This window comes from Prinia subflava, chromosome 3 (genome assembly GCF_021018805.1).
Source record: "Prinia subflava isolate CZ2003 ecotype Zambia chromosome 3, Cam_Psub_1.2, whole genome shotgun sequence".
Taxonomy (NCBI): domain Eukaryota; kingdom Metazoa; phylum Chordata; class Aves; order Passeriformes; family Cisticolidae; genus Prinia; species Prinia subflava.
In genome coordinates this window covers 58,472,680-58,496,359 of record NC_086249.1, presented here as the reverse complement: position 1 = coordinate 58,496,359, position 23,680 = coordinate 58,472,680, and the positions used below count along the sequence as shown (strand labels likewise).

General features: G+C 43.5%; 1 protein-coding gene across 14 annotated transcripts in view; it reads left to right on the top strand.

The window, feature by feature from the left end:
* Positions 1-3,864: 3,864 nt before the first annotated feature.
* Positions 3,865-23,680, top strand: part of MYCBP2 (MYC binding protein 2) — a 174,111-nt gene continuing 154,295 nt past the window's right edge. For 10 of the 14 annotated variants that reach the window (XM_063392260.1, XM_063392266.1, XM_063392253.1 and 7 more), the window contains exon 1: positions 3,865-4,259. In XM_063392260.1, the coding sequence (XP_063248330.1) occupies positions 3,988-4,259 (272 nt within the window). In that variant the 5' untranslated portion in view covers positions 3,865-3,987. The remainder of the gene's footprint in view (positions 4,260-23,680) is intronic. The other 4 variants (XM_063392256.1, XM_063392258.1, XM_063392254.1 and 1 more) reach the window with 1 other exon arrangement.

Here is a 23,680-nt window from a genome sequence, read left to right as displayed (position 1 = left end):
GCCTCCCATCTTGACAGTGACATAAGTTTAATGGCCAAAAGAATTTTTTTTTCTGTTATTACTGATTGAAGTCTTATTTCTAGAGCAAATGTGTTGGTAAGTGCTAGTTGCTTCAGGCAAACAAAGAACTCTAACATCACCTGACTGCAGTAAACTGCAAGTTTTACAGGAGAAGTGCTGAATTCTATGGTTCATATTTTCCTGGCTTCAATGTGATATGTAAACTGTGCAGTTTACAAATTTTAAGGTTGTCTTACTCTAGATTCACTGCTTGCTTGTGAAAAAATTACTGTGTTGGTTTGTATAGTATTTTGAAAGCTTAAAAATAAAAGGCCTGGAAATATAATTGAATAGTGTAAGGGTTAGGTTATGAAATCCTGGAACTTTCTACTTTACATTCTCTCATGCAGGATACGGGAATTACCTGGTGGAAATTCTAGTTGTGCTGTGTTGAAACTCACGTTTGTACAATGCTGATCCATGTGAGCTATAACAGTGAATAAGACAGACTTTCAGACTCTGATTTGTGATGACACGTGAACAATTTGTTCTGCTAAAACTTATTTATAGAGGTGCCAAGCGAATTAACACAACTGTAAGCCCCACCTTAAAGCAAAAGGGAGAGGCCGATGGACAAAGCACTCCTTTCTGTGTCAGCAGGAAGATGTTTGCAAACGGAAAAGAGCTGAGTGCTGTCAGAAGTAAGACATACTCTGCACAAAGTAGCTTTGCTCAGTTGACTGAGTTTGTTGTACTGCTAGACCTCTGCCGCCACAAAAAGCAACAGGCTAATCTGGTGCAAAGAGTCTCCAAAACGACATTATCCCTAAAAAGAAAAAAAAGAAACAAACAGAAAACACCAACAACAAACAAGCAAGGAAATAGATTTGAATTGGTAATGATTTTATCCCAGAACTGCAAAATATGCTTTAAGCTAACTACAGGAGTATAGTCAATATCAGATCTAGCATAAGGTTGGACCAGATGAAACGTGTAATCTTGAATGTTCTTACATGGCACAGTAGTGATATTGTTGCTCAGAATCTGTGTCAGAATACGAAACAAGAGTACCACAGTCCAAATAAACGAATAAATAAAAGAAAAAGGTGGCTTCCTCGGAGGACAAAGTAACAAATGAAAATACGGCTGTGAATGAAGACCGAACACCCAGCTCCCACTTGGTGCCATTAGGAGTCTCACAAGTTGGATACTCCTTTGTATTTTGAGTGAAGAGAGGTTGGAGGTGGACTAGAAGTTGTTACAGTGTTATCCTGGCCTGGCACATCCAAGTTACCTGTCAAACTCCATTCCTCATCCTAGACTGAAGCTTAGGGAATGTGGACTCTGCACTAGGGGCACCTTGCATGATTCACCCAAACTGAAAAACACTTGAGATGAAAACAGATGTGGATTAGAAGTTGCAGCTTGCAAATAATGCTCACCCCACTGCGTGTGACTCTGTACAACACAAGCCCAGACAAATTCTAGAGTTTGCAGCAATATGCAAGAATTGCAATAAATTGCATCACTTTCACACAAGTTGGCCAGCGCTTATTGCCCATGCAGTAAGATAATTACAGGGGCAGCAGTACAAAATAATTTTGAGATGAGACAATGTTATACGAGAACACAACACTTTTGTCAGACAGCGTGCGTTTGGTGAAGGAAAACTTACCATTTGGATATAAAGTAACAGCTTACAAGGAAAAAGAAATATGACCTAATAGGGGGTGGATTTGCTGGTTTTGCTTTTTTCCCGTTTGCTTTTTTCTCTGTGTGTTGGTTTATTTGGGGTGTATATGTTTACTTGTTTGTTTGTTTTTTGTTTCTTTGTTTTTATGGATCTTGCTTGTAGGAATGATTCTAGGTAATTCCTAGAAGAGGAGCTAGAAAGACTTATTTCTCTGATCCTCACAGGAAATGCTTTGGTGGTGGTTAACACCTTAAGACATGGTACTTTTCTCATGGCTCCTTTTAATCACTGCTGGATTATTATTTTCTTTTTCTTTTTTTTTCCTCCCACCCACTACAGTATAAGGATTATAATCGAAAGCTTTTTATGTAGTTAATGTTTTAAATATTTCTGGAATAGTCTCTAGTGGCGTCTAAATGCATCAGAAAGTAGCTTTTTCTCCAGTGGCGGCACTACTCTGCCTGTCTTTCTGCTACCTGAATAGTCACCTTAGTGAAAACCTGTATGAATTTACTGGCTTCAACATCCTTAGTTCTCCGTTAAAAAAAAGTACTTGAATTTTAGCTTGAAAGATTAAACATTGGTAGGCAACACGAAAGCTTAAGAAAGATGGCAATTGCATAGTTCTCCTACATTTGCTATTATTTGATCTCAGGCACGTGGTATGATTCTGGTTGTCCTGAGCAGGTCAGCAGGCTTGATGATCCTTGTGGGCCACATCCATTCCAGTATTCTGTGATTCTATGATCATGCAGAAATGGTTTGCAAAAATATTTGTCTGTATTTACAAGCAGGGAGTTCCAGGCTTTGTTTAGGGCATTTTTTGGAGTGTAGAATTAAAAATAAAAAAATATGATAGCACATACCTTCTTTGGATGATAGCTTTCTGCAGACTGTGATCCAAACCACATTTGGCATGAAGGCTTTTTAAATTTATTTTTTTATTATACATTACACATATTCTGGCCTATACACTTGAATTTTTCAGTTGTATAAAGCGGTAGAAAGTGTGGCAAAACTGCAGGGCTACAACTCCAACAGATAAAAAGCAATAATGTAAGTGACCTGAAGATAAGAAAGTGCCTGCTGCCATACCTCCCTTATCCGCCAAAAGCAGGTAAATTGTCCTGGAGATACTGAAGGCAACTGAAGGAAAATAATGCCTCATGCGGCAACTCGATTTAGCGGACTCTGCCTCAAGTCAGGGAGGATATTGCCCGTGGGAAAAAAAAATCTTTCCTAGGTGGCATTACATAGCACAGAAACAAGGTGTGAGGCATTGGACACCTCAAAAAATACGAGGGAACAGACACTCTCAACAAATAACCTGAAATGAGGTAAAAGTCAGGGGGCGTTCAGCCTCCTCTCCCGGAGCCAGGGACAGAACGACAGTCTTAAGTGCTGAACTGGGCCAGGTGCGGCTTAGGTTGGACATCAGTGGAGTTTGTTCCCAGAAAGGGTGAGTACACCTTGGAATGGATCGCCCGGGGAAGTGGTGGAGCTACCGTCTCTAGAGGTGCGTAGGGAAAGACTGGACATGGCAATAAACGCCACGGTGTAATCGACAAGGGGATGCTTCGGTCATCGGCTGGACTAGACGACGTGTGAGGTCTTTCGCAACCCAAGGGACCCTGTGATCCGCGGTCTCAACAGGGCGCGCAAGAAGCTCCGTGCCTGTACGCGCCTGCAGGGCCCGCGCAGCTCGGCCCGGGCGTTCCCGCGGGCGGGGCCGTGCCCTCAGCCGCGCGCAGCAGGTGCTCCCGCCCGCCCGGCCCGGATTTCCCGGGGGCCGCGCGGGGCGGGCGGGGCGGCGCATGCGCCCGGCGGCCGCGCTGCCCGCGGGAGGGAGGCGGGGCCGGGGCGGCCGTGCGGGGAGAGGGCGGCGGCAGCGCGGAGCACAAACTCCGGAGGGGAAGCGGCACGGCCGGCCTCCGCCCCCCGCCCCCACATACACACCCTGTAGCGGGAAGGGGGAAGCGAACGGCCCGCCCCCCCCTCCCCCCCCCGGGTCCCGGCAGTGCACGGTCCTTCCCGGGACTCGGTGGCGGCGGGCGCTGCGCCCGGGGCGGAAGGCGAGCGGCGGATAGCTGGGGCCTGGAGCCGCCGCTGGAGGAGGGGAAGAGCGGGGTGTTCCCGCAGCGCGGGTGGATGCGCAGCCTGAAGGGCGGCTCCTGCGGCGGCTCCTGCGGCCTCGCTATGGCCGGGCCCCGACGGTGAAGGCAGCGGGAGCCGCCTGTGTCCGCGCCGCGCCAGGAGGCGGCGCCGCCGCAAGCAGGGGGCGGGCGGGGAGGGGGATGAGCAGCGCCGCAGCCGCCGCCGCCTCTGCGGGAGCCGCCGCCGCCTGCACCGGGGCCGAACGCGGCTACTCCTTCTCCTCCGGCGGCGCCGCTCCGGCCATGGGGCCCGAGGAGGGCTCGGCCGGCGGGCTGGGAGCCCTGCCCGCGCCGCCGCTGGGCTGCCGGAGCCGCTACCAGCTGCTGCTCTCCGGGAAGGCCCTGGCCGACAGATACCGGAGGATTTACACGGCGGCGCTGAGCGACCGTGAGCTGGGGAGCCACCCGGGCAGGTAACGCGCCGCGCTCCCTCCCGCGCCGGACGCGCAGCCCCCGCCGCCCCTCCCATCGCCGGCTGGGAGCGGCCCGGCGCGTGCACCTTCCTCCCTCCCGGCAGCCGCCCTCCTCATCCTCCTCCCCGCCCCCGTGCCGGGCAGCGCGGGTGTCCCCGCTGCCATGTGGCCGCCGGCGCCGCGCCCCGGGGGACGGACGGAGGGAAGGGGCGGTGATGTAACCCGGCGGCTGCCCAGGTGCCGCCCGGGCCCCGCCGCTCGCCTGGCCGGCGGTACCGCGCAGATGGCGCTGCCGCCCCCTCTCCCGGGGCCCTCCGGGGCAGAGTTACCTGTACCCGCCCCAGTGTGCGGCCCAGCTCCCCCGGAGGATGGAGAACGCCCATGCTGAGCCTCTGGGCAGACCGCGCTGCGGCCAGGCGTGCCGGAACGGGCTGACCCCCGTGGTCTCTCCCGAGACGGGCTGCGCAGGGCACCCGCAGATCCCGTTGGCAGTGTTGCCCGAGCGAGAGACCTCGGCCATATGCTGGGGCTGCTTTTAATTGCCCTGCCTTATTTTTCCTCCTCCTCTTTAGGTCATCTTCCCCGTTTGCCATCGCCGTGTAGGCGGCCTCGGTGTCTGGAGGGAGGCAGCGCCTTGCCGGGGGGAGCCGGGGGGCTGTGCGGTGCGGTATGGCCCCACCTGGCTCCCCTCCCCTGGCGGATGATGCCCCTCAGGGCTGCCGTTCCCGGTGCTGCCAGCCGGCTCTGGGGCCGCAGCAGGGTGCCTGTTGCTCCTCCGGCCGGGAATGCCGCCCTGCCCCGCTCCCGGGCGGGGCGGGCGCTGCGGGCTGTAGCGGAGCGCAAGAGGGGAGGCCGCCCTAACCCCGCAACCCCGGCCCGGCGGGCCCTCCCGGCCCTGCAGGCCGTGGCGGGGTGCCCGGTCTCGCTGTGTCAGGGGCTCCCCCGTGGTGCCCGGGCACTCCCCATTGTTTCCCTCCGGAGGTTGCCGAGGATGTGGATGACATGAAACCGGCACCTTCCTGTGTTCTTAGCCTCTGCTTCTTTTCAGGCTGTGATGTGGGTGGTCGGGTCGTATGGAGAGCTTTGAGTCACCGTTGTTTTAAGTTTGCTAAGGGTTGTAAAGCACGAGGAGGTTGCTTGCTTGGCTTCTTCAGGTTTTTGTTAGTCGGACTTGGCAGCATGGCTTACCCCCCACCGCCCTCGCCCCAGAAAGCTGTGTCTAGGAGTGGAATTAACATAAGACACTTACCTTTCCCACGTTGCTTACGTTAAATGCTGGAAACATAGCTTGGTAACATGGGTACTTGACATCTTTGCAACTACAGACTTCTTTTCAGAGTGTATGATAGGGAAACTATAGTTCTTCTTTCCCCCCTGAAGACCTGCAAGTGTTTTCTTACTCCACATATTCCTTCGTCCAGTGCTTATACTTTTTCCAATAAATTTCTTCTTGCTTTTGACCTTTGTATTGTGTTTAATCCAGGGATTGCAAGTGCTAAGTGTAAGGATACTACTAAATGCAGGGCAGTCAGCTGTGCAGGTGCTCCTCAATGCTCAGATACCTGTCTGAATTTTGCCCTAAGGGGTCTGTATATTTTAAAGCTGTAGTTTTGCTTTAGTCGTGTCCTCCATGTTTTTTCGTTTCAGGATGATTCACGTGCTAGCCCTTATACTTAAAATTGTAGAAAGTACTAGCTTTAGGTGGGTGTAAATGTTAATGCTTCTTTTAATTGATGTTTTTGAGGTCAAGTCAAAGAATACAGACTCCTTGTACAGAGCAAACAGGTTATGTCAGGCTTTGGCAAGTAAATGACTGGTAGTTAATACTGGTGAATACAGCCAGTGTGTGTTGGACTTTTGAGAGGAGGAATATTTAGTAATAGTTATCTAGTTTCCTGATATCTCTATCCTCACTATCGTACGTGGCAGACTGATGGCAGCCAAGATACTGCTTGTGATCTCCACCCTTTCTCCATATTGGTGTCAAAATAACTGCAAAATACTTAAGCCACCTGGTAGGTTTAAGCAAAAATGGTCAAAAGTGCCTTTTTACAAAAATAATAAAAATTACAAATGTTTTCTAAAGCGATGCTTTCAATTTAACTGTGGCTGCATCTAGTTGCTTTGGTAGAAAACAGTGCTAGTTAAATGGAGCTTAAGATAATATAGTTTATGACAGAAGTCTTGACTAGATTTTTATATATTTGGAAAATCTGAAGCCTCTTAGTTAGTAAGATTGTCAGTAAGAGTTTTTGTGACTAGAAAAATGACTTGAAGTAGCTGAAAGAAAGCTAAACAAATTGGCTTATCAATAGTAATAAAATTCTTCCTGTGTCCTAAGAAGACTAATGTGAAGAATCATAGTGCAACCTATTTGCAATAAGTTGGTGTGGAATTTTTGCTTCAGGTCTGCAAAATTATGCTCTGCACTTCATGGACCATAGCCAATGCCTGTCACTAGTAAGTGTTCGTATTCCAAACCCAACTTTAATGTTTATGAAGGACTGGCAAGCAGTATGCAAATGCTTGTGTGTAGACAAGGAAATCAAACGTTGTGGAGATAATCTGAAAGTCACAAGATTAGTATCACATTTGCAAGGTGTTTGTGCTGGCTGCCATCTGAAGGGATGAACATCACGTGTGGAGTAGGATGCAGTAATTGGCTTTGAAACAGACCCAGCAGTGCTTTGCACTCCTCATGTGATAGAGGCTGCAGTGTCATGAGCACTGGTCTCCACAGGAGATGGCTCGGTCAGTGTGCTTGCTCCCCCTGCCACGCTGACATAATACTTATACAGGGTCTTGCGGTAACAGATTAGAGACTCACTCTGGGTTAAAATTAACTTGGCAAAACTGGTTTGTTGTAATCCGGACTAATTCTCTGATCTGGCTCACCTTGTGATTGCACTTGTGACAGCGTGAGGTGAAGGGTTGCACAAAGATTTTTGTGTACAGAGAGGCAGGAGCAAAGAAACTTACTTTTGTCACTCATGCCCACCTAATAATTTTATGAAAGGAAACAGAAAAAAGTATCTAATTCTGCATTTTAACATGCAGTTATCTTTGTGTAGATAACAATGTTAAGAATCTGCTGCAGTACTACCAGCACTGGGAAATTTAGTTGTCAATTCAAGATTGGTGTGGAAGAAAAATCTACTCTGAGCATGCTTCTGCTTTGTGGCCACTGAAAGATTTGAAAAATAACTGCATAATGTCTAGTGTAGCCATTAAAGTGTGTAAAACACTAGTAGGAAGTGTTGACCTCTTCAGAGGGCAAGTAAAAAATCCATGTTGAACTGTTGTCTTGTATGCTGGATTCTGGGTGGACAAAACTGCAAGTGTGTACTGCTTTTAGTACTGTACTAAAGCCTTGTATTTGCAAAGTGAGGTATTTCTGATTTTCACATTTTTGCCATCTTCAAATATACTTTTTTTTTTCCTGTAGTATAACTTAATCCTAAGAAACATCCCTATCCATCTGAATTGCTGCAATTATTGCTTGTGCATCTTGACTGAACTGCCAGTCCCTTTACTGTTCTTTCACCTATTTATGTAGTACCAGGATTATCAGTTAGGTTCAGTGTGTTCCTTGAGACTTCTTGTTAGATATGGATAGCTGTATAAACTCGTAATGGCTTTAGTGTGACCTGTTTTGTAGTGAAAGCGTTCACTACATAATTTGGACTAACTTGAAATTGTTATATTACAGTGGCAATGTACTCTAATATGACAGTAAGTTCATACTCATGGCAAAATGACCTTTACTTTGTTGCTAAAGTTGCCTCCCAAATTAGATCTGTCAAAGAAGAAGAACTTCTGTTTGTGTTGTGGACACTAAAGTTGTGAAGTGGTCTCACCGAGGCTGGGAAAATTCCAGCGATGACAGGAATGTAAGATCTCTTATATTAACCAGAAATTAGATGGCTGTTTTTTCTAGCTATTTTGGCTGAAGAAAAGCCAGCCAACTTTATTTCATGTTGATTGTTTCAACTGGATGATTACAGCAAATTTTGAAAGTAGGCCACTCATTCACACTTGTAATTGTAAATTAATACATCCTCTGGACATTAGTCCTTAGGCTTTTCAAAATTGGCAGGCTTCTTTATACCCTTACTTATGCTCAGTAATGCAGTGCTTATTTGGGATGTTTCAAGTATATATACTTGAAAATGTAGTGCAGAAATGTTACTGAAGGTTCAGCTTTACTTTGCCAGGATTTAAAGATTTTGTGAAAACTATTTTAAAGTAAATTTAAGTATATGAAGTTTGTTTTGATTTGGTTGTTGGTACACAAGGCAGATCTAAAGCCTTTACAAAAGCTGTTAGCTTTTTTGGTTTGGAACTTGTTGCTCTTTGAATATGGAATAATAATTGCAAAGAGTTAGGAAGCATTTATTTAGTTAAAAAAATACAAATTGTTTATATAAAGACTAGCAAAATGATAGTGATGTTACATTGCCTACTACATTTTCCTGGTTATTCCTATGCAAAGGTTTGCTCCATGGGTCCTTTGCAACTGAAATATTCTGGTCTACTCTAGTTTATGTTCTCTGGTTTTCAGTTCTTATGTTTTATAGATGTAGTTTTACGAAACAAAGTTCAAGTCTAGTGTAAACTAAAATTATTTAAATTGGGAAATTGATGTGCTGTTGAGTCTTAGATTAAGCTGTGCATTAGAAAAACTGATGAGAGTTGCTGTTTGCTGTATGCTTTTTAGCTGCTGTGTAGTAATGTTTTAATACTGTATTGCCCTATTGTTTAATGGGGATTAGCAAATAACTAAAATAGTGTATTTTTACTTATTTACCTTATATTCTGTTAAGGAAAACAGTTTTATGTAGTAGATTTTTTAAAAACCTCTAGTCATCTCTTAGTCTAACATGGTTATATTTGTTCAGTGTTGGTGTAGAAAACATAATAGAACCTGTAAAGACCCCAATAATGTTACATTTAGAGGCTTAAGATGGGTATTTTATTTGTATATATCTGTAAAAAATAATTATCATAATTTATATGAATAATGTGAAAAAATAAAAGACAAATCCATGGTTCCTGACGTTTTTTTGGGTGTTGTATTTTTCAGCCTAAACTGAGAAGACATGCTAGTTAAAGTTTCAGTTTGTTGCACAATCTGCTCCGGCACACCGATGGTTTGTTAGGTTGCAAGTTGAGGCAGTTAAGGTTGAGCAGGAGCAATTTAATAAGTTACCATTCCTCACTGCTAGCCATGTTAAATGTACTAAATGTGTTTCCTGAATACTTAAAAACTTGATGTTGAATTTGTTTTTGTGCCGTGTTAACTATCAGCTGTCAGGGTTTAGTTTTGGTTTTCCTCCCATATTGTGATCTTCCTTCTGGCCAAAATATTTTGAGGATTTTTTTTAGTAAATTCTCTTCCTGACATATGACTATGCATGTTTTGCCAAACCTATGATTTAAAGATTATTTATGTCTTTATCAAACCCACAAAGTATGTATCAGTAACAGTTTTTGGTACTTTATGGAAACTGTTTTCCTAATCCTTAGTTTACTTTGAAAACTTGATCCCTTGCAGCATTACTTGAACACATGGTTACAGTTTTGTCTTTTTCTTTCTTACCTTGCTTGCCATAAACACTGCTTTGTGCTGAGGTGCTAAGTGGAATAGTGCTCTTATAATTAACTTGATATTGTAAATACATTTTGGAGCTAATCTATTCCATTGGTCTTTCACAACCAGTTCCTACCACTGTGCCCCTTCAAAGGATGAATTGTAGAAATTAGCACAGGAGAATAGGGTCCTTATGCTGTGACTGCATTAGGGCAGATGGTTTCTGTACTTTTAGATTTAGTGTTTCAGATGTTTCAAAGCATATGAATATGCTTTATATGATTTTTTTCTTAGTATATCATAGCATATATCATGTTATATCTCATTCCCTTCAGGCTGATGAATGTGTTGATGAACTTAATTAGATGAACTTAAACTAAATGATCGTGCTTTCTTTGCATCTGGTATATTTATGACTACTTTGGCCTGAGAAAACTGGGGTTTTTTTGGTTATTAGTGTAATCTAAAGTTATACCTGTTTTACACATTTTAAAAAATCAAAAACTTGAGTTTCCTTGTGCCCGCGTGAAACTGGAGATGTATGGTTAGATTAGTGCTGTTCCTTATTTTCGTTTTCTTCCCTTAACTTTTTTAGGCTTGTGTTCCCAAGCATTATTGTCATATGTAATGGGTTTTAAACTCTTGGACAATGCTATTTAGCTGCTATGAAAGGGTGTTTGTGTTGTAACCTCAGTGGGCAGCTGAGCACCACATGACTCCTTGGTTATTTACCCCTGCAGTGGGATATAACTCTCAATGTATTGTCCCTCCACTTCTTTCTTCCTCCCTGCTTTATATATTGAGCATGATTTCATATGATAGGGAATATCCCTTCGGTCAGTTAATTCAGCTGTCCCAGTTATATCCCCTCCCAACTTCTCGTGCACCCTCAGCTTACCTGCTGGCAGGCCAGGGTGAGAAACTGGAAAGGCCTTGATGCTGTCTAAGTGTTAGTCAGCAACAGATAAAGCACAGGTGTGCTACCAACCCTGTTTCCATCACAAAACCAAAACATACAAGCTGCTTGGAGGAAAATTAGCTTTATTGTAGCCAAAGCCAGATAAGCTCAAAAAGTAGAAGTCTGTTATTTGTGGTTTAAATTCACATTTAGATTATTTTGGGCATGATCTCTGTCAGTCTAGAGAAGTTTCTAAGAGCTTTAACCTCAATGGGATTAAAACTGAAGTCTTTCTCTTGCGTCTTACTGTGTTTCTTGTTGCACTTGGTAACATCAGTCATCTTTTCTATTGCTGTGTCTATACAGATCTGCAGCCAGTCATTCATGTTACACTGAGATGGGCTTGTTGTTAAATAAATACCTTATTCTAATTTTATTATTCCAGCCCCTTCTTTATTTTGTTTCACCATGTTACATGTAGTCACTTGTGACTTTCCTATCTGATTTGGCCTTGCTTTTCTCTCTCACTAGCCATTGCATAATTCTTTCCAACAGATGTGCTCATATATCTTCATTATGCCTGTATGTTTTCAGAGTAGTCATGTCTCTGTTCCTTTTCTCTTCAAACCAATCGATTCTCTATCCCTTTTTATTTCTAGAATATACTGTTAGGCAGAGTAGACCATTGACAGCTATAAACTGGTGAGTTTTCAGTTGTTTGCACTTGGCAGTTGTCTTCTGATATTTGTTGCAGACTAAGTTAGAATTTCCTTGTTTGCTTTTGGTTGTAATCACTTTAAAAATGGTGCACTGTTATTAACCACTGGTAATGGGCTTGTTCTTAGTAAGTACCAATTCTCCTTGACTTTATGAAGTATATTTTCTAAATTAGAATTCTGCTGATATGATTCTGAGTAAGATAACTTCGTATACACTTTGATTTTGGTGGTTTTGTTTCAATAGGAGAGTGGCAAAAGGTACAGATCTTGTTATATTTGCTGTGGTTGACTGACTTTCCTAATGTAAAAAAAAAAGTCCTAGAAATGTTGAATGATAAATACTTTTGTCTGCATTGACAAACTTGAGGAGTAAGAATTTCCTTGCATGTGTTTTTGCAGATTTAGTTTCATAGATAGCATTGAGTGAATAATGAAATATCAGATAATTACAGAAAAGGAACTCCAACTGTCAGTGGTTGTACTGAGAGACATTCTCTTTGTGTGGAGAACACTGGAGAGATGCTTTCTTTTGAGTTACTTTTTTTCAATTGAGACAGATTTATGCTGTTTCAGAAACCTTTTCAGTTACAAAAGGGGTCAGATAGTGTTTTGCACTTCTGTCATGGTCAATTGAGAATGAGTTCCATTTTATTTGTCAGTTGGGTTTTTAATTTCAATTTTTAGAGCCTGTAGTATTTGTTTCTGTCTGTATTGGAGAGGCCTTAGGGTATTCCAGCAGCTGGAATACCCTCTTTCTTAAGCCTTCAAAACTTTGGCTTTCAGAAAAGTGGTAGTTGTTAAAGAAAGTTACTGTCATAGTAAAATAGTCCTCAGTTATGAAATTAAAGTAACGATTAAAAAGTTGTGTGATTTCCACTTGCCAACAATAGCACATAAAAATCCCAACTGGAAAATCAGTGAGTAGGGTGGGCTTTGTCTTCTGTTCTGGGTTTTTTAAACCTTTTCTTTTCAGATGCCTTAGAAGTTCAGTGTAAACCTGTCCTACCAGTCTGCCTATGTTTTCCTCTAAGCCTGTGGTAATTGGATTGCAGCTGATGTTCCTTACCCTGATTTACGGATTTAGGGGATGGGATTCTGATGATTTTTCCGTTTGTAGATACACTGCTTAAGCCATGACTTTCCTTTTATTATTGGCATGGATGAAAATTCACGTCAGAATGCTTGATTAATTATTTAAAGAAGACAGTGTGTAAGCTGGTAATGGCTTAGAGAGTGTGCACATGGCATGTGCATGAGTGACAGTTGACTCATTGTCCATTTCACTAAAAATGTTAAATTTTAGGCTTACTAAATAAAAATACCAATTTTAAATATTTGAGGTCATCTGAGATAATAGTCAGCAATCAAAAATACTAAGCTTTTATTATTTAGGGAAAATATTGGTCGTGCTCTCTGTGTTGTTTTGAGGTCCACATATCTAGCTGAACAGTTTTCCACTCTAATGATTTGCACAGCTGAATTCCTTAAAATCTGTAGCACTTGATGAAAAACAACTGTAGGCAGTCTACAGATACCTTCCAGGCAAGGGAGAGCAGTGGATGTGCTGTACCTCAGCTCGAGTAAGGCCTTTGACACTGCCTCCCACAGCATGCCCAGGCTGACAATGGATGGGTTACGTAAGTGGACAGTGAAGTAGATTGAGAACTGGCTGAATGATTGGGACTAGAGGTTTGTGATCTGTGACACAAAGTCCAGCTGGAGTGAAGTCGTCAGTCATGTACCCTAGAAGCTGATACTGGGGCAAATGCTGTCTAGCATCTTCATTAATGGCCCGAGTGCTAGGACAGTGTACCCCCAGCAAGTTCACAGATGGTACAAAACAGAGAGAACTTCCTCATATTCCACATGGTTGTGTTTGCATTCAGGGGGATGCAGCCACATTGGAGGTTTGGGCTGAGTGGAATTTTAAAGTGCAGCAAGGGGAATTGCAGAATCCTACATCAGGGATGAAATAACATTAGGGGTCTGACCAGCTGGAAGACAGCTCAGCAGAGAAGTAGCTTGGTGTACTGGTTGGCAACTGTGTGTGTGCCAGTAATGCAGTGCTGTGGCAAAGGTGGCAGACAGCCTCCCGGGCTGCGTTAGGAAGAGTGTTGCCAGCTGGTTGAAGGAGGTGCTCTCTGCTTAGCACTGGTGAGGCTCCAACTGGAGTGTCCAGTTCTGGGCTTCCCACTAGAGGAGAGAGATACTGCAGAGAGTTAAGTGCAGGGTCATGTTGGTGATTAGGGATCTGGAACTTTTCTTTAATAAAGGCTGAGAAGGCTGGGACTATTAGCCTGGAGAAGAGGAGATTCAGGAGTGATTTTGCTAATGCAGTGAGGGAATGAAGAAGGGAGAAGCCACACGCTTCTCACTATTGTCCCCTACCCTAACATGGCACTGACATGGCAGAAATCAAAACTCACAAAATTCCAGTGCATTCTAAGAAAGCAGTTCTTTGTGAGAAAGGTCAAGCATCGGCAGGTGTTGTCTAGAGAGGTTTAATATCTCCTTGGTAGTACTAAAAATGCAACTGCATGTGGTAGTGGGCAACTGTCTCTGATGCTGCTTGAGCAGGAAGTTTGGCAGAATCAGACATAGAATCACAAAACAGTTGATGTTGGAAGTGACCTCCGAAGTTCATCTGGTCCACCTTCCTGCTCCAACAGGGCCATCTGGAGCCAGTTGCCTGAGATGGTGTCCAGATGGCTTTGAATATCAGCAGGGATGGAGACTCCACAGCCTTGCTTGCAACTTGTGCCAGTGTTCAGTCACTCTCACAGTAAAAAAAAAAAAAAAAAAAAAGTTACCTTAACAGGTCCATTCTAACCCGAATGATGTGATTCTGTAATCCTTAAGAAAATAGACCAGAAGGAGAAGGGATCAATATGAAGTTTATTTGTCCTCTGAGAAGATGTGTCAGAGGGAACAAACACAGTGCTGAACAATTAGATCATCCAGTGGAGCTCTGTTGTAAGACAGTGGTTGTTGTGGTTCTAGAAACAGAACCATTAAATAGTTCAGCTTGGAACTACTGTAGGATCACTGTGTTCCACTGTTAACCCAGCACTGCTAAGTCCGCCACTAAACTCTGTCCCTGAATGCCACATCAACATATCGGTTAAATACTTCTGGGGGTGGTGATTCTGCCACTCCCAGGGCAGTGTGTTCCAGTTCTTGAAAACCCTTGTGCTGAATATTTTTCCCACCATACCCAATCTAAACCTTCCCTGGTCCAGCTTGAAGCCATTTCCTCTTGTGCTATTGCTGGTTATTTGAGAAAAGAGACTGACCCTCACCTGGCCCACAGCCTTTTTTCAGAGAGTTGTGTGGAGGAATAAAGTCTCCCCTGAGCCTGCTTTTCTCCAGGCTGAACAACTCCAGCTATCTCTGCCATTCCTCATAAGACTTGTTCTTCAGACACATCACCAGCTTTGCTGCCTTTCTCTGGGCACATTTCAGCACTTTTTGGAGTTAGGAGTCCAAAACTGAACACAGGATTCAAGGTGTGACCTCTGAAGTGTATAGTACAGGGGGTGATCATTGCCCTGGCCCTGCTGGCCACATCTTTCTGATACAGGCCAAGATGTCATTGATATTCTTGGCCACCTGGGCACTGTGCTGGCTCATATTCAGTAGCTATCAACCAGCACCCCCAGATCCTTTTCTGATGGGCAGCTTCCAGCTCTTCCCCCAGTCTGAAGTGCTGCAAGTGGTTGTCAAGACCCAAGTGCAGAATGTAGCATTTGGCCTCAGCCCAGTAAAGAGTCCCCTCCCAAGCTATGAGCCACCAGTTTCTCCAAGGAAATGTTGTGAGAAACAGTGTCTAAAGGCATTATAAAAGCTGGGCAGACAACATCTACAGCCTTTCCCTCATCCCCTAAGTGGGACACCTTGAAATAGAAGGAGGTCAGGTTGGTCAAGCAGGACCTACTTTCCATGTTGGCAGCCCTGGTCACCTGCTTGTCCTGTATGTGCCGTGTGATCGTACTCCGTATGATCCATGAGCCAGCTCCATGACCTTCCCCAGCACCGAGGGCAGGCTGGCAGGGCTGGAGTTCCCTGAATTCTCCTTCTGCCTGTTCCTGTAATTGGGTGGCACATTCACTGACTTTCAGTCAAGTGGAGCTTCCCCAGTGAGGCAGAGCTGCAGGTAAATGATGATGGGAAGTGGTTCAGTGAGCACCTCTGCCAGCTCCTGCAGAACTCTTTGGTGGATCCTACCCAGCCCCGTAGACTTGTGTGTGTCTAACTGGTGCAACAGGTCGCTGATCAATTCCTCTTGGATGATGAGGGGTGAATACCCTGAGAACACAACTCGACTGAGACAGAGAAGGCATTAAGTACCTCTGCGTTTTCTTCATCCATTACAGGATGGAGATTGTCCTCACCCTTCTTGTTTTAAACTTACTTTTAGAAACATGTATCAGATCTTCATGCTATAGCTTGATATGAGTAAAGGGAGTATGAGAGGAACTGAAAAGGTAGGAACAGTTACAGTTTTAGATAAGAAAAAGCAGCATATTCGTCCAAGCATTCTTGTAGGAAGAACTGCAAGGTAACAAAATGAAATTCATTTATTATTAAGAATATTTTTGAATTTAAGGTGTTTTGTGTGTTGAAGTCTTGCTGGGTGTTGTGTAGTGGCAGTTACTCCCCAGTTTGGAGATATTACTGCAAAACCACTAGCTTTCCTCTCTGCAGCCTTCCACTTATTTTTTTTTTTCTTTTGGGAGCAAATATTATATTCAAACTAGTAATATATCACAACAGGCAAAAATATGGTTTGTGAGCCAGCTGTCATGCAGCTGAGGTACTTTGGCTGTGATTTTGACTAAAGCAATACCTTATTTTTCCTATCCTGCCTGCAACTGTGCAGGAGGGAAGTTTTCAGAGATACTCTCAAATCCAGGGATACTAACTCGTGTTCACAGAAAGCATTTTTTCCCCTCAGGTGTTCTGAGGAATCTGTTTAGATTTTGCTGCTAAATTGCAATGAAAAGATTTAGTGTATTTATTTCTTTAAAAATCTATATTCTTGGATTTTTTTCTATCTGTGATTTGTAAAATTTTGTGTCAGTTTGTGATATAAGTTTATGGTATATACTTGGTGTGGGTTTGTTTCATAAAGCTTGCCAATACTTAGTCTGGCATTACACCAAGAGTTTATGTATTTGTATGAGAGGCATTTGTGTGCCAGGTTTCAGTTTATATGTATGTATTTTGTTCCCTGTCAACTGTTTTATGGCAAGTCCTTTTGGAAACTTGATAGGTATTACTGTAGGTGATATGAATAATGAAGCATTAAAAAGCTCTTGTAGCTGTTGTTTGTAAGCAGACATTTTGTCTATCAAAGCAAGAGTAGATTGGGGGGTTTGAGTGATATTTATTTTTCTTCTTTATTGTTGCAGCCTACTGACACTGTCCCTCCCCATGGTTGAAAGGTGCTAGATGTTCCAGCAGTAGAAGGAATGATAAACATGTTGGCTACTTAGTTGTCAATGGAAGATATCTGCAAGGACAGAAAGTTAAGCATGGGAAGCTTTAGGAAAGTTCATTTACTGGGTGCTTCAACAACTTCTAAATGTCATGGAACATCTGCTGGTCCTCTTACCTTGCACCACTTTGACACTAAATGGTAGATTAGTGTTGGTGTGAGTTAGATGGAGAGATACAAAAGCAAGGACAGAATTAGGTGTTCTGGATAGGCTGAACCTAACATTAGAGACATCTTCTGAGCATCTTCCATTTTATAGTTACAGATGCAATGCTAACACGCGTACCCTAAAGCGATGCATTCTGTATGCCAGCTTTGTAGAAGGTATATAGCATTTTGTTTAGGTGAGTTGTTTACTTTGGATTATTTCACGGGGCTTTTTGTAAGGCTCTTTTTCATTACAGATTCTAGAATTCTTGGCAGCTGAAATAACAGTGCAGAGATTAAACTGAGATAGAAGTTAAAGGGTATTTTGTTTGCAAGGACACAGTACATACCGAAATATAGGAGATGTTGTACATAGAGACTCTTAAAAGAAATAGTTGCTTTCAAAAACAAGAAACCCTCTAGTTCATAGAAAGAAGACTGCTGAACACTGAAGCTTATGTACGTGTGGAGAGATACCAAAATAGGGAGTATGCAACCAGTAACTCTAGTATGTTTGACAGCAAGGTTTGTTGGTTGCATTTTGTCACATGGTACCTCTTCACCTCTTTGCCAACATGCAGCCTCCATGTAATTTTATTGATACTCAGTTTTCTGGTCTCAAAGCCTCTTCTTTGTCTATACATTAGGTGATTGAAGCTCTGCCCACTTTCTTTGTTCTGCTTCTTATCGTTCTCAACTCCTTCATGTGAGCCGTTGCTTGTATGTTCCATACTTCTCTTGCACTTCTTTTCTTTGTTTCCCCTTGGCTGTATGTTTGCCAGATGCTTCTCAGTTGTTGACAGCAAGTCGGGATGTCCTTTAAAATAAGATGGTCCCACAATTTTGAGGTCTCCTCAGATCTTCTAAGCAGACCTGATAATCCTTTTTTCTTTAGTATTCCCTTTCCTTTATATTTACCTTTCCTTTATAATTCCTATAGTTGAGCTATAATGTAGCAAAATAATACAGCAAACTATAATATAGGAATGAGATGAGTGTATAGTAAGTTTCCTGCTGAAAGTGAACTGATATTTATCAGCTGTAGTTCTGTGTTTGATATTAAGTTGCCTTGAAGCTGGATTGGAGAACTGTTTTGGAGCACTTTAGAGGGTGGAGTAAATGGCTTGGGAAATAAGGAAGTCCAGCAGAGGCTGCAGTTGCTTTTAAGTTGCTCTTCATAATGGCATTGTTCTTTATGTGATCAAGTGTCAGATAGATTACCTGCTTACAGAAGAGAAGGAAAAAAACCTTAAAAATACACATTGTTGTATTTCACTGGAAGAGTATCTAGTGGTTTTCTGTACAGCAGGTAAGTCTGATGCAGATCTGATGGATCTTGTTGTATCAGATCATTGAGTATATCAGAGCTCTTATTCCAGCCTTGGGCCTGCACCAGGAAGCATGCACTCAAGAAGTGAGCCCTTGGGAATCCCATAAGGTTTATCAAGGCCAAGTGCAAGGTGCTTCACCTGAGTTGGGGCAACCCTCACTATTAACACAGGCTGGAGGATGAACAGATGGAGCAGCCCCCGACAAAGAAGGATTTGCAAGTGCTGATGGGTGAGAGGCTGGATGTGATCCTAAGTCCTCCAGCACAGGAAAGGACATGGACCTCTTGGAATGAGTCCAGGGGAGGGCCACCAAGATGTTTAGAGGGATGGAGTTCCTCTCCTATGAGGAAAGGCTGAGAGAATTGGGATTGTTCAGCTTGGGAAAGGGAAGGCTTTTGAATGACTTAATTGGTGCCTGTCAGGCATTTTATGATTCTGTGATTTTCAGGCAGGTGAAAGTAAGAAAAGCAGATGTTGCTCCTGTTGTCTCATTGTCTAGGCTGTATCCTTTCTCAACTAGAATTTTTAGGTGTCACTCGTTGGCCTGATGACTTGACTGCCTCTCTTCTAGGTAAACTAGGTAACTGTAAAGTAGATTTAAAGCTACACAGGAGCCCACCCTGGAGAGATGCTGTGGAATGGCTTTGAGGGGAAGCCTGTGAGAACAGATAGTGGCTGTTGCTTTGCATCTGGATCTGTCCTAGGTCCTGAACTGTATCGTCTCTCACTGACCGTTTCAGAGTTGGAATTGAGATTGTAGATGAAAAAGTTAACAGAGGATGCAAAACTGTGGAAGATTAGATATACTTAAGATTGTAGATGTTTAGCTTCAAAAAATTCCACTACCCAACCAGTAAGCAAAAATGTAAAGCCAACAATGAATAAGAAGTACCTCATGAGAGACTGTACACATTCTATGAAATTATGAAGTGATTGTTGTTCAGAAGTAGCCAGGCTTCTGGAGTGTTTCAGAATTTTACTTCAAATTGTGAGAGATTCTTTTGTGTAGGAAACGTGAAGTAATTCTTGACCATTTTCTTGTATTTCAGGGTTGTGGGACTTTTTTCCCCCCTCGCTTCCTCTTTTTTGTATTGTTTTCTGAAAAAGGACTGGTTATTATGAGAGAATAATGAAATCAGATGCTAGTGATGTAAATGAGTTATGATTTAGGCTGAAGGAACTGAGACTGCTTAATTGTCAGAGGAATAATTTCTCCTCAGACTTTGAAAAAATTCAAATTGTGGAAAAAGAAAAATAAACCCATTTTTCTGTTATAAAGATATGAAAAATAGCATTTAATTGCCGTAATGACAATTTAGAAAATACCTCAAAAAGAGTTTTCTAGTAGGATTTCATAGGACATAATGGGAGTATGATCATTGGCAGTGTTTAATATCTCTTCAGGGAAAAGAGATGTTGGGAATGCAGTGGAATTTGACTACAATTATAGCATATGCTAAATTGGAAGGTGTCCACAAGGATCAGTGTCCACCTCCTGGTCCTACACAGGACCAGCCCCCAGAGTCACACCATGTGCCTGAGAGCATTGTCCAAACACTCCTTGAACTGTCAGGCTTGGTGATGTGACCACTTCCTTGGGGAGCCTGTGCCAGTGCTCAACTGCTTTTTTGGATGAAGCACATTTTCCTGATATCCATCCTGAACCTCCCCTGACTCAGCTTCATGCTATTTCCTCAAGTCCTGTCCTGGTCACCAGAGTGAAGAGATGTGTACCTGTCCCTCCTCTTCCCCTTGTGAGGAAGTTGTAACTGCAGTGACGTCTCCCCTCAGTCTCCTCCAGGCTGAACAGTGACCTCAGGTGCTCCTCATGCAGCTTCCCCTCCAAACCCTTCACCATCCTCGTGGCCCTCCTTTGGATGCCAACAGCTTAATGTCTTTCTTACATTGTGGTGCCCAGAACTGCCCCCAGCACTGGAGGTGAGGCTGCCCCAGTGCAGAGCAGAGTGGGACAATCCCCTCCCTTGCCTGACTGTGCCTGATGAAGCCCAGGACAGGGTTGGCCCTCCTGGCTGCCAGGGCACTGCTGACTTACAGTCAGCCTGTCATTGACCAGGACCCTCATGATGGACTAGGAAATGGAAATGCTGACCTTTTGGGTTTCTTTTCAGACACTCTTTTGACTGATTCTAGAGTGTCTTCCATTTGACAGATTTTTAGTTTTCCAGGTGACATGCTGGGTGCACAAGCTTTCTTTGAAAAAGTCTTGTTAAAGGTCCTGTACAGTGTCTGTGTTGGTTCGTCTGCACAGAGAAGCTCTTGGTTGTTGCATGTAAGAATGTTCTCTGTCATGCCCTTCTTAGTATACATGTGGATGTTGGTTATATCCAAGAGTGGGAATCAATTAAAGTGACTGGCTTGTCTTAAAGCAGGCATATATTTTAAGTGTGATAACATAGTTTTTATCCGTTTTTCTCTTGCTAGCTTTGTGTGCTGTTGTAGGTTTGATTATGCTGACTAATTCCCATAAAAGTTGCTTCTATGCCTGATTTTGATGTCTGTTTGCTGATCCAGATGGTGAACAGAAAGCTCAGTATGTCTCTGCTTGGAAGTATTATCAGAAATATGGCATGACACCAGGAGAAATGCAAAACTCAGAATGAGAAAAAAATACACTCTTTCCACAATGCAGAAGCATGTTTATTGTACAGTCAAATTTTACTTTGTTTTGTAAGCTAATGGTGAAGATCACAGAATAGTTGAGATTAAAAAGGGCTTCTAGAGACTGTTGAGTGCTCAAAGTAGGATCAACTAGAGCAGGTTGCTCTGAACATTGTCCAATTGTATTTTCACTATCTTAAAGGAAGGAAAATGTGTAGGCTCGCAGGGCAACCTGTTCCAATCTTTGACTGTTTTTACAATTCTTAGGTTTAAGTGGAACTTCCTGTATTTATTTTTTTCTCCATTGTCTCTTGGTCTGTCACTGGATATTGCTTAGAAATGTGTTTCTATCATCTTGCCTCTCTCCCATCAAGTGGAGGAGGGCCATGGAGGCTATTCTACCTCCACCCTCCCAGGTTTTCTCTTTCCACAGCTAAACAATCTCAGCTTGCTTGAGAGCAGAACCTCCAGTCCTTTAAGCATCTCAGTGGCCTTTCTCAGGACTCACTCCAGTAAATAAGTGTCTCTTGTACTGTGGTGCCCAGAGCTGGTGGTGGTATTCCAGATACAGCATTGCAAGTTGTGTGTAGAGCATGAATGAACTCCCCCAAACTGCTGGCATTGGAGAGCTCTTCTGCACCCATTTCTCCCCAGGGAACTGTATCCCATGGATTCTTCAAAGCAAATTGATGAACAGGTTGTTCTTGGTCTGTTCTTACGAAGTCTAGGCCTGTGATCCTGCTTTTGTCTCGCTCCCTTCTTTCAGGTTCCTGAACTTGACCTGCACTGTCATTGCATCCAGTATAACGATGCTGTGATGAAACACCCTCAAACTTGATGATGACTACATGAGTGATAATAGCTTGCTGTTGTGATCTCCTTCACAATCTGAGTTTGGGATTTCACTTTGGGCTGTTCAGAAGCAAATGCTTCCTGCATCTTGTCTAACCAAGCTGATCACCAGCAGCAGTAGTTCACCTAATGGAGGAAACAAAAGAACTGTCTGATAGCACAAACTTGACTGTTTCATTTTCAGTGTTTACTGAGTGGCTGCTGCCTCATGAGTGAATTTCCACAAGCCCTTGAATGCTTAAGCTAAGTGTGTTGAGTAAGCACTTATGGAAACAGAGTAACAGGATACATTTTTCTTTTGTCTGAACAGCAGCTCTTCCCTAGACCCGTTCTGCCAACAGTGTACTTCTTCCCAAAGATGCGTATCCCTTGAACCAGAGCAAGCAAGTTTAGACAAATGCACTGAGTTAAAGTCACTTGGAAGTCTTTAAAAATTGAGCATGTGTTAGCATGTGGTTTACTAAATTCACAAATTTTTCAAAAGTGTACTCAAAGATTCAACAGCAGAACAACTGTGTATAACACTGTACCAGCCACTGTGGTTTTTGGTACCATGTTGCAGAAGCAAAGGTTTTAGGTCAGACAGCACTTAAATAAGACTTTTGTTGTTCCTATTCAGCAGCAGAGACAGAATAATATTTTTGCACTCATTAGACACATTTGGTGTAACATTTAGTCTAGAGGATGTCGTGCGTGTGTAACACTAACATAGTGTTGATCCACGTTGAGTAACATCATGGAGGGGAGGAACACACACTCAACATGTAAAGCTTCCCCTCAAACTTAAGCTTATGAATCGCAGTTCAAGACTGTTGCACCTTGAGGGAAGATGTTCTCTTTGCATTTCTTCATCTCTTTTAAGCAGAGTAAGAGCAATGGTGTTGAGATAACTGACCAATGTCCCCCTAATAGTGTATCAAATAGTCCAAGTACTAGCTAATGCTACTTCTGGTTTAGAACAAATAAACTAAAGCAAGCCTTTGCTCCTCCTACTAAAGTTGCTACAAGCCTGATAGAAGTTGCAATCATGTCATTTAACAGCTGTTTTACCTATTTTAAATTGTCAAGCAACTGGTTATTGCCCACCTTCCCCTTTCCCCTCTCTTTTTTTTCCCTGCCTTTGATTTGAGGCAATTATTTAATATTCCAGGGTTTCACAAGCCAAAGGATGGTCGTGATGGTTCATTTTGATTTCAGAGTGCAAAAAGAGGCAATGAGAACTTAGTTCAAGTAAAATCAATTATATCTTTGTTGATACACACAATTATGCAATAGAAAAGAAGGGAAAGAAAGAGAGAGAGAGAAAAGAGAAAAAGGGTGGTATAGCTACTGACTGAACAGACGTGAGTCCTCGTGACGCTGGTACCAGTAGACCACCTTCGCAGTCTTTGTGGCGCAGGCCAATAGATCCGTCGTCCGCCGGGGAGGCCTCAGAGTGTGAGTGGCAGGGGGAAGCTTTTATAGTCATTGCAGAAGCGGGGGGCACCCGGGCAATGCAGGCAGAAGTGGGGGGCACCCGGCCAACATGGGGGGAGCACCCAAGAGTCACTGTGAAGAGGCCCGTTGCTCTGGGCAGACAGGTTTGGGACAAGCAGGTACAGTCACAGCACAGTCAGTCAGAGCAAACACGGCCCAGGAACCATGACAGTGTCCATGGTTCCTGCACGGGTTTCTGAGGCGTCTCGGTCCAACGGGTGCACCTGCAGGGAGAAACCTGGGTCCCACCTCAGTGAGGCCAGAACTCCTGTGCTGCGGCCCAGGGTCCTTG